The 11,816-nt window shown below is 38.5% G+C and overlaps 1 protein-coding gene across 1 annotated transcript in view; it reads right to left on the bottom strand.

The window, feature by feature from the left end:
- Positions 1-968: 968 nt before the first annotated feature.
- Positions 969-11,816, bottom strand: part of ESRP2 (epithelial splicing regulatory protein 2) — a gene marked incomplete at its 5' end in the record, with an annotated part of 45,175 nt that continues 34,327 nt past the window's right edge. Inside the window, 2 exons of the mRNA XM_010282938.1 lie at positions 969-2,348; positions 5,295-5,406. Coding sequence (XP_010281240.1) covers positions 5,317-5,406 — 90 coding nt within the window. The remainder of the gene's footprint in view (positions 2,349-5,294; positions 5,407-11,816) is intronic.

The raw sequence follows: 11,816 nt of genomic DNA, 5'->3' as shown, positions 1-11,816 counted from the left end.
CCTGGACGGGCCCCGTTCCAGGGCCGGCTCAGCTTGCGCAACCTGCCAAGGCAGGAGCAGAGCACGTATAAACCACCGCAACACAAGGAGCTGTAAAAAGACTAGATGCTTTTAGTGGATTAAGCATCATTCCAGCTAACAAGAAACCACAAGTTCCATACAGGCCATTAAAAGAAAGATGATGGTTCAACTGATTGCAAAGCCATAACCAAGACGTGACCAGCTTGATCACAGCAGAACGTAACACTGTCATAAATGGAGTGGTAGCTACATGGTATAGGTACGGTATTGCTCAGGATAGACACCCCCAAAATTTTTACAAGGGAGAAGCATTTTCCTCAAAGGCACCATAAGACTGTTAATTATAACGATGCAGTCCTCTCCAGGATTCAAATTGCTTTAAAAGTAAGATTTTTTGGTAGACTCCACCAAGACAAATCTTTGAAACAGACTAATGCCAACAGTTCAGTTGAGAGATTTCATTGATGAAATGGCATCTGGTAGGGGATGCTTCTGACTAGAGAGAAACAAACCTTACTATTTTAATACGATTCTCCTCCCCCTCCATTTTTACCACAGAAAGGTTAACTGGCTCCATGGTGACATAAGCGTAGCATTTTGTATTGCACAGAAAAGGGAGCGATCCATTAGGCCAATTAAATCCAAACATGAATGCAATTTCAAGTTCAATACTTTGTTTCCTCTGGCACCAGGAGGAGAGAACTAAGCATGTAAACAGTTACATCACATTGCCTAAAAAGTGTTCCAATACAAGAGAAATAGGTATCATGCATATTTCCGGCTTACCAGCCCATGCAAAAATTAAAAAAAGAACCATCACACCACTCTTGCAAGGTACATTTGCTTACCTAAGTCTAGGACAAAATGAGTAAAGGGTTATCAGAGAACGATGCCGCATGAAAATACGTTAAAACAAAGCCTAAGTTACTTTCAAAAGCCAATATACATCGTAAGCATCTCTTTTATTTGTTGTAATATAAAGAAGCATACATCATTCGGTTCTTTCAAGTACAAGTCAAATTGTACACTAACAAAAAAGATCAATTCAGACAACCATGAACATGTCACAAGAGGATTCATTACGTTTTGCTCTGCTGGTATTGCACTTGGAATGGTTTTGAAGTAAGGCACAGTAAAAAACAAAGTCATTTAGTGCTTCTACAGCAGATGTCTTTTTTTAAACACATGCTACATGACGTAAAAGTACTTCTAGCTTATGTATATACACACAGGGAAAAAGAAAAAAGCATGCACTAGAGGATTTAGATTTCAACATATCTTGTTTCATAATATACAAATAAAGTAGTTTAAAGATGTAAACAAATTGCATGCACATAAACTAGAGCAAAATCTTTAATACAGTATCTGAAAGCTATTATGCTTAAATAAAAAAATATAACTTATGAGTACTCAGGTTTATGTGCCATTTTTGTCCTGTAGAGATTAAAAGTTGGAGGCTGGGGGCAGGGAGTTATGGGTGGGCAGGGAGGATTTTTCCAGTTTTGCTGTTGGTTTTATTTTTTTGCGTTACACATTGGCAGCAGTACATTGGTAAGACAGACAAATATGGCTTTTGCAAAACAATGTATAATGAAAACATATGAAAGCACAATTGCATTTGGGGTCCAGCATCCTGGTATTTTTCCAGTCAAGAACAAAACAGAAAATAATCAATATGATCTACGCTTTGAACCGGGAAAGCTATGCATTCCAAAAGAAAAGACCTTTCTAAAGACATTTAAACTCTACAAAACCCAGACACTTTGTCAAGTGTAAACTCTTAAAAACTAAACACAGAAGAATCTGAATGACTCAAGCTTCGCTTTCCACTTCAAATGCTACCGAACAGGTTTCTCCCATGGCTGCGATAGCTGAAGTGCTATTAGATTGTCTTCAAAATTAACTAGATGCTAAGAGGGGGGTTGCTTAAACAAGTACATTAGAAATTAAGTAAATTAATGGCATAATTTTTGGTTTCACTTTATCTTTGGCATAGGATATGCCATTTTTCAAATTAAACACAGGACATGTACCACTCTGCATTCCAACATCTTATGCTGAAAAGGCACATTTGCTGCTGCCTGGGTGGCAAGGGAAGACTTCTTATTTTGCAAAAGGCACAAGTGTTTAGTGCGACATTCTTTCCCCATCCCCCAGAGAGTGTTTAGTTAGACCAGATACAGTTCTACATAGCGGCTTCCCAGGAGCTGTCCATTTTTCTCAGCCACTGCTTTCTTAGCTAGATCCAGGCTTGGAAAAGTCACCAATGCCTCTCCACTGGGCTGGCCACTAAAGTTGTAAAGCACGAGGATGGAATCTGCGTGGAGCTGCAACGGTACAGAAGACAAAAGGAAAAAACCTATTAAGACCAGAGACCACACCTGGAAATGAAGTTTTTAATGCTGTGCGTCTGGTTCACTTCACTCCTGTGCCTGCAGCAAAGACTCTGGATGTGAGAATGGGAAGGAGGAGAAGGGACTGATGATGAAAAGAATTCAGCTTTTAGCTTGGCTTGGGGAACAGCAGCAGCTTTTATTCTGCTGGTGTGCTGAACAGAATGACGTAGACATAATTTCATGCAAAGATTTTGCTAGAGAAGTAATTCAGATTAAAGGTTGACAAAAAAAGGAAGACCTAGATGTTAATAAAGGGCAAATGGAGAAAGAAAGTCCAGGCATTCGGTGAATAATTCTTGTACCATGTGGACTACTGGCCAAGTGACAAAGGCTCTAAGGCATGTGAACACTCACATGCAAAGTTTATTAAAAAAAATAAAAAATGAGAGTGCTGTATGAGAGTTCTGTGTTGGGAGGATGAGCTGAACTTAACACAGGTATACAGTGCAAGAAAGATTGTTTGGTAAAACAAAGTACAATTTGGTGCAGTCCAACTGAATTAAAGAAACCTTTATTATAATTGTAACAAAGCTAAGAAAAAAGCAGATAGCAAATGAGAGTTGATTTACTTCAGAGCGCATTTGCCCTCGTGAATTCTTAGAGGGCAGTTTCAAAATGCCAAATTTAAAGCGGACTTCTCTCTCTGCTCTATGGTACCCCAACCATTTCTCGTAACATGCTGGAGGTCCTTCCAAGCTAAGTTTAGAAGCCCTGTTTGTTGGATAGAAATGTATCTCAGTGAGGTTTCAAAACCAAAGGTTGAAGGATCAAAAGCTCAGCATACGAGATTAGTTTGTTGGAGAAATCAGTGCCAGACAAAACATATGGTCTATGCTGGAGAATCAACCAGTTTTACGAGTATTAACCCAGTTGAAGTTAAGTTCATGTGATGTAGGTCCTCATGAGTTTATAGAAGGTTAACATATTTAAGGGTTTCACTTTTTGTAGAATTTATGCTTGCCTGGTATACTGCAAGAAATATCAGACTTCTCAGTTATTACCAGTAGCAGTTTCTGGTCAGCTTTATATTCAAACATAAGAAAATAAAGCAAGTACATGCCAGAACTTCACTCACCCACACACTTAGCAGGCAGCACAAGTATTCATGAGGTATAAGCAACAGTACACTTCAGAAACTAAAAGCATGTATAAGATGTCAGCACAGACTTCATATCATTTCCTTGCACCGAACTGAAGTTAGTCAAGAAACAGCATTCAGAAAGACATTCAAAGACAAATAAAACATCGTATCTGAAGCCCAGTTCAGGTTTGGAAGTAATCTTAGTTTATTTCGGAATAACACTGGCTCAAAAGAAAGCTGTACACAATTTGGGTTGAGCCGCGAATCTGAGCTGAAAGATGGTCTGCTGTAAACCAGCTCTTTGCTGTTAATCCATGTGGGATCAAGTCATTTAGCATCAGTCCTGAATGTTAAGTTTAATATTGCGGTTCAGAGTCAGCTGAACACACACGGAGCACAGTTAGACCTCTGAGCACAGAGGTGCGCTTTAAAAAGTAGTTTAAATAGCAGCATTGGTGTAATACTAATATAATGTGAATTTCCAGATCCTTACAAGAGTTGCATAGAATGTGTAGACTTCTCCGCTAACTTTCTGCAAGCAACATAATCAAAAGGGTCAAATAAAACCCTTCAGTAGATTTTCTTTATGTACATACATTTTTTAAAATATAGCTTCAAATCCATACAAATCTGTCCTTTTTTGGGATGTTTTGTTCTATGAAGAGTGGTATCTGTATGATACTGCTTTGGACTGCTTAGAATTCAGGGTGAGCTACTCCATGAATTATTTTCTAGTCAAAGACTGTTTCCATCTCATACATAGTAGAAGCCTGTTGCTGATCTGGTTTTCCAGTTAATCTGGGTAAAGTGAGAAAGCCAAACAGACTGTCCAAGGTTGCATAACTATGGAAACGCTCAGAGTAATATTGGGCGTTCTTCTGTACACCACCAGACCATGCAGACTCTAATCTATCTTCTCCCTAGCAGGTCCAATTCATTATACTCCCAACAGTATAATGAGAAACCAACTAATCTGAAAACAACTGAGTTGATGGCGATTATGTGAAGGTAGCTTTATCTATGAAGGTACTTCTATCAAGGCACAGTATTTGATTGCCATTTTTGGTACTGAAAGCTTTGTGTGGGTTTTTTAAAGGAGAAAGAAACGTAGTAACTGATCAGTAGCATTTTGAATGGAATACAATAGTATTGGGAAGTCACGAACTCCACATAGGTCACAACAACAGTTTTTTTAAGAATTATGCGTTAGTGCCAAGAACACAGGGAGGTTTACCATTAGCAAATTTAGTCAGTTGCATTAGAAAGCCACTATAGCAAAGAAACCTTTCCTAAAAAAAAAAAAAAAAATCTAATAGTTCACATTGCATTAGGGAGATCAAGAAACAGAAAAATTAATCTCCAGACAGCTACATGATACAGGAAAGGGAAAGGCAAAGGTTTGGTGGGGTTTTGCACACACATTTATATACAATTTGTAGCCATATGAAAAAAAAAAATCTTCTACTGCTATGCTAAAAATAAAATATTAGACTGAAAGCTTCACATGAGAAACAAACACCAATAAACCCTTACGGAAGTTTAACACACCATCTGAGCAGAACCAGGCAATCGCACGACCTCCACCACTGCTACCCCATCAACTACAGATCACAAGTGGCCTATATCCTTAGGTTAGTCGATTTTTTCCATAGGACAAAAGCAGAAAGGTTAAAGCAAGGATCCCAACGCAAGCTAAGAAGGGGAAAAAGCCACAAGCAAAACACTCTGCATTACCGAGCCCTTCTTTCCCTTCCCATTCACCACTAGAGACCCAGTTTCTGCCAGTCGCGTCTTACCTTCTTCAGAAGTTACAAAGAGTTACAAACAGACCCACTCTTTCGGTGCTTGTAACACACTCCTTGCTTGATCGCTCAGCTGAATAAGGCCATTGTAGTCATCAGGTGCATACTACAGTACAAGTGCGATATATGATAATCAGCAAGAGAAGGAACAGTTCTGGTACAGCAAGCCACACAGATGATCATTTGCAACCATAATTAAGAGCATCAGCTACAATAACTGGCAGGAGACAGTGAATTTGACAGATGCTATTTTTATGCAAGATAAAAAAACCACATCAACTGAATTACTATTTGTAAAAATAGATTTAAAGTAAATGCATGTGGGGAATATTCTAAACTGTGTATTCGAACTGTTCCTTGTCAAGGAAGGGAAATAGTTCAGACCATGAAGTGCTCCTTTTTTCCTTCTACTCATGAGACAGCAGCATCAGGTAACAGAACTCTTTCAGTTTCCATAATCATGCTTGCAGTAATGACTCTCACTGGGACAGATGAGCATCTTCCAGCATGCATACTCAAGTGGGGGATTAGAAGAAGTGTATGGATCTCATTCAGATCTTTTATGCAGTCATAGAAATAAACGGCAGCTTCTCTAGGGTAGAGTGATAAACACTTCAGCTGCACATAATACTTGCATTACATAGGCTACACCAGTGTAGTTAAAGAAAAATCAATGTTCTGGCATGAATGCACTTTAAAAGATGAAATAGCATTTATACTAGTATAGTGTATTTCAATATAGGGAAAATAAATAAACTATACAGTGTAAATGCATCATGATAGATTTGTAGTAGAAGAATATTAAAATAAAAATAGTGACCATACAGTAGAGTCACACCAATAAATTAAAACAACCCCCCCCACCTGTGGATCAGATCTAAGAAATATTTGAGATCCTGAATCTGAACAGTAATCATGCATACTATTGGAGGGCCTGGCACAAATATGAAATCTGTAGTCAGAAAATTGATCTTGGACAATATGAAACATTGCTTTGTATTTATCTCATAATCGTTCCAAAATTACATATCCTGGAAAGGGACTGAGCATTCTTGCACATGCTACAAAGGCTACTGGAGTAGCTCCTGTAATCCGCAAGGCAAAATGTTTAGCATAAACCAAGTTACAGAATACCCTTTCAGTGGCAAGAAGAGTTTTCTGCCTCCCCTGAAATGGCTGTTTTGCACTAACACTGTAGACGATCGCCAAAGGCACACAATGTAGATATACTACGCTGCCTTCCTTTGATATTCCTATAATATAAAAAGTCTCCTGCCAGCCTAGGGAAAAAAACATATTATATTTGGGTATAGAGGACATGTTGTATCCATCCAAAGTGAAGTTGAAAGAAAAAAAACAACCATCACAGTATACACCTTCCACAGAGAACAATAACCAAGAGCCCAGAGAATGTAAAAGAAAAGAACCTCCCAGAATTTTTACTACTGAATTCTAGCCACCTTCACATCTAGACCCATGCCGTTAAGGAAAAGACAAATATAAGAAGTATTTTCTAGATAGTCTCTGCCAGGGCAACCAGACCGTGCAAATATTAAATTTATCAGTTCCCAGACCTGCCCTTGAAACCAATCTACAAAATGTAAGTTTACTCTTTGGAAGGAATGTCTCAAGATAGTACATACTTTAGATTATCAGTAGATACACAGTAGGTAAAAGGTCTATAGTCTCTTGTGAGGGACAGTGTTTAAAAGGTTACACTTGAAATCCAAAAACATGAGGAAAACATGAAAATGGGAAAACTACCCTGCACAGAAATGTCAAAGTTGCCAGAGCTTAGCTATAGGCCTAAAGAAAGGAAGAAAAAAAAAGAAAAAAAAAAAGAAAAAGAAAAAAAATCAAACCACCTAGCAATAGAAGCAACTTCTAGTCACAAGACAGATAGGTAAGAGACTGCAGTTAATTAAAACAGAAGTTGTAGAACAGTAAATTCTTCAAACTTACAGATTTCAAGAAGTAGTACTGCAAACCAAGCTAGGAAATAAAGCGGGGGAATTCTTATTCCCTGTGAATGAAATGGAAACTAACTTGACTTGCCTGAGGATGTACATGATCATGAGCACTTCTGATTCTGTCTGCATTTCAGAAACACATAAGAACAAAACAAAAACATCCAACCACACAGGATAAACAGTGCAAAGCCAAGGGTAAGCCTGTAAACTCATTGCTCAGAATGGAAACACAGTTTTGCTAGCTTCACCTGCAATGCAGTAGGCCAAATTCTGCTTCCATTTAGATTTGAAAAATACCACCTAGTGATTTAACCCCCAGTATAGCCAGCTGCAAGTTCAGAGATAGATTCCAGCAGTTTGTTTCCTGTGTAAATGTTACTGAGACCTGAGAAAGTATGAAATACTGAGATAAACACGAAACTTCACCTTGTATTTTCAAATACCTACCCTTAACACACAAGTAACTGGTAAGAAGTTACCAAATACTGCAATAGTTCCCCTTAAATTTAAGCGAAATAAAATTAAAAGCAGACCTCACTGTTAGTGCCTGCACTACCACCCTCTTATCCCACTCTCATCTCACTCCCACCTTCCTTGCTTCTCTGAACTGGAACACGGCCTCTTTTCTCAGTGCTGCTGCCTTGTCCCCTCCTCCCTTTTGAGCTCATGACTCTGGGCGGGTTGGACTTCCCTTCCAACCTAAAAGATTCTGTGATTCTTTCTCACCCAGGGGCTTCCAGTTACTCTCAGTACGTCAACAGTAGCAATAAATATATTGTCAACTACTGGAATGACACAGTAGCAGATCTCAGTTAGGCCATTACCTAATCTATGAAATAAAGTCTCTATTAAAGCTTTCCTTCATCTCGTCCTATTAAATTGGATACTCTCACATGCTCATAGATGATGAACAGAGGAGACTTATTTCCTAGAATGACTGAAGGAGAATGCAGAAATAAATTCAGACAATAAAGCAATTTCTCTTTTCCCATTGAAGCATCCATCAAGAAGCCTAGCTTAGTCTAGTAAGGAAGATCACACAGAATACCGTTTTTAAATGAAGATCTCCGTTAGAAAAGTCAGCCTCAGAAGTTAAGGACATCAAGATACGGTTCTCAGCATACACTCTGGTGCTATACTGACTTCTTCCAGTGATCAGAGGTGGGAGCTAGGATCAAGAAAGATAGACACTAAATATGGAAACTAGGTGTGGGATAAGGTATGCATTTAAAACCTAACCTAGGAGATGAAGCAAAGCATAACCTTTGCAAGTGGTTACTAAATAAGATTCTGGGGTCAATGATTAGCTCTACAGGCTGCTGTATTCTTCTACGGCAGGAAGAATATGCCTATATACTGAACAAAAACCCACAACCGATCGGAACAGAGATTGCTTTGAACAGCAAAGAATAGCGTTTCCTGTCCCTACATTCTTCTTGTTATCTGCCCTGTGACAGTGGGGACTTTTATAGCTCTAAGACTTGTCTGTTAATAAGGGCAAAATTATGTTTCATGAAGGACCTGTTGCTTCTTTATAGAATCCGCAGTTTACCTTACAAGCGTAAAGTAAGTATCTTCTAGGTTATTAGCATTTGAAATGGCAGAGCTATTTCAACTTGTGTATATTAAATAACACTTACTATAATATTAAATAACATATTCCAATAGACTATATAATAATAATGACAGATGTATATTAAATAACACTAACTCATCTCTCCTAAAGGAGACAGCCATTTCTGACCCACAGCTACCTCCAGTATGGTAGCATCTCCCAGGCAGACTATCTGCTATGCTTCCAGCAGTGCAAAGCTTTTTTAAGATGGTAAGAATCAGAAACAGACTGGTTAATAAAGAGGTAGTATACTACACTCCTTCCTTGTACATGTAATTTTTTTTTTTTCCAAGCTAGCTTATTTCTTTCAGAAATACCTGCTACATTGAGGGGAATTATGGGACTGTCCTTGTCCCTTCACAGACTGCACAGATTTAACCAGGTCACTCACCAGTGAGACATTGATTTCCATCTCGTTTTTGCAGTTCCTACAGTGGACATTCAAAGATCAGTCTAAAAACAGCATATGCAAAGCAATCCGGGGAAACAAAAAATCCATTGCTAAAAACAAAATTAAAATTGGAAAGTATATTTAGACATGCCCCAACTGGGAAAAAAAACAAGGGGAAATGAAAGATAAAAGTAGTTTCCACCTGGAAAAGAAAACATCATAGGCCAAATGGCCACTTCAACGTTGCAGCTGCAATTCTAGCCTAAACTACCAACACAGTCTGTCACAGAAGAGTTCCCAAAGGGAAGAAATGTAGCTCTCTGACTGTGGAAAAAAAAAAATCTAGTTATAGTAAGTCTGGAACATAGAATCTGATTTGATGACTAGGTAACTGCAACCTTTGGCACAAGAGTCGGGAGAAATACCCTAAACTGGCCTTGCCAATAAAGTATATCAATTATACCTTAACAGTGCCAATGCAAGCACCAGGAACCACCTGAATGCTTTTTGGAACAGAGTGAAGTATTTGATGCCTGTTCCCAGAAAGACAGCTTGAAGATGGTGCAGCTTTAGCCTCTTTCTTCAAGTATGGGAGCCAACAGACAGAAACAGCAACACTAATTTACTAGACCCAGTCTCACAGATGCTTCTCTCCACACAGGCAACATTTCCAGGAGGAAGATAAATTTAGGAATAAAGCAAAACAAACAGCATACTATATTCCGAGTGCATGGGGTGAGCACATAATAATGTCAGATGACATACAATATTGCCAGATGACTTCAGATACCAGTCAGTGGGAATTCTTACTGTACCACATCATCTTTCCCTTCCCTAGTCAGAAGGTGCTATGCCTGGAATTGGCACACAGACGATGGGGTATCCCTCTCAGACTACGAAGTGTCAGATTTCAAAAGGAACCCATAGGAAATAGAGAATACTTCTTTGTTCAAGCATGCATTTCAGAGAAAAAAACCTAATCCCTAAAAAAGTCAGTAACAATGAGGCCCGCTGTCCTGATACGAGAGAGAAATGTTGTTAATGCCCTTGGAATTTATCCATCCATCCACTCACCCACTTCCCTTCATTTCCTTATTACTGTTTTAAGCACAAGCCACCCTCTTCCCCTGCAACAATGAGCCTTGAATTCTGGGTCCCTGACAACTTGGAGGATTAATATACTGCAAAAGCTCTTTTTAACTCTGGGTAAAAGGCACCTAAACCCAGTACAGGTTTCAAGAATAGTATTTATTTTAAGCTTCTTTGTGTACATGTTTTTATGTAAGAGAAGTCCCTACATTTGCATCCCAGCCTTTTCCAGCAAATTCAGACTTTAAACAAGGCTCAGGTGGTGATCACGGCCCCTAAATCTTAGTCTTCTCCTAGTTTCTTTTTTTTACTAGTTCTGAATGAAATGTACTGCTATACTTATACACAACTTACCTAAAAAGCAGGTCTGCTTTCTAAGAACTAACCCACATGGTCTTTTTCAGGCAGACGTGAGTTCACTTTAGATTCACATCAACCTCCAAGAAACTGGGCAACTACTACTAAATGCATGCTGAATCCTAGCTATGACGACAGTTGTGAACTAGCTTTTGGTCAGCTAAGACCATGGGCATAGTTAAATTGCATCTACTTGTACATAAACGTAAGAGTTCTTGTCAGAATACCAACTCTGTCAATGTTAGCAATAAACCTGCATTCTCATAAGAAAAAAAAAAAAAATCATTATTTGGAGACTAGAAAATCTCATTTATTCATTTAGTGGCTAAAGAGTAAAATCCATAGAAGATTTAGCCAGTAAATAAAGATGACTATTTTAGTGGAAAATCTTGTTCTGATATGCACAACTCCACATAAATCCATCACCCAACTAGTACACCCGTCCCTTCCTCACTTCATTTCTCTCACTGCTTCTACAACTGTACGGAGTGATGGCCTGAAGTAACACTGAGAAGTCTGTTGCATGTAATTACTATCTTTGCACTACGTCCTCAAACTTTTCCCCACAGGGTCTGAAATATGAATTATTTTTCTTCATTCTGGAAGGGTTTCTTCACCATCACATATTTTTCAAATTATGAGGGAAGTTTCCTGTAAATGTCTATAGATCTCTTCAATATAATGCCCAAAGACCAGCATCTGCTGAGTACCTGCTGTTTTAGCACCTGTCAGAGCAACTACTGTCATCCCTTTGTCCTATCTGAATTGTATGGTGGGGTTTTTTTGTTGTAGTGATTTTGGTTGTTTTGGTTTTGTTGTTGTTTAAGTATGCTGTAGCTGTATGGTTGGAGTCAAATCAACTAAAAAGCAATTTAACATCAATTGCTTACTAAGTCAGAGTGTACTAAATATTATCTCTTTGGAAGATTACAGTACACTACAATATTATACAGAAAGGTGATGGGGAAAATTACCATCTCCAACGTTTACTATTAAAATTCTTCACAGGTTTTTCAAGACTGTTTAATGCAAGATACATTAAACACATGCAAGCTGGAAGGAATTTTCAGCAACAAAAACAAGAAAGCAGAACT

Source organism: Phaethon lepturus, unplaced genomic scaffold, assembly GCF_000687285.1.
Source record: "Phaethon lepturus isolate BGI_N335 unplaced genomic scaffold, ASM68728v1 scaffold9820, whole genome shotgun sequence".
In the NCBI taxonomy this organism is placed as follows: Eukaryota; Metazoa; Chordata; class Aves; order Phaethontiformes; family Phaethontidae; genus Phaethon; species Phaethon lepturus.
The sequence above is the reverse complement of the archived record's forward strand: the minus strand, read 5'-3'. Positions and strand labels throughout refer to the sequence as shown.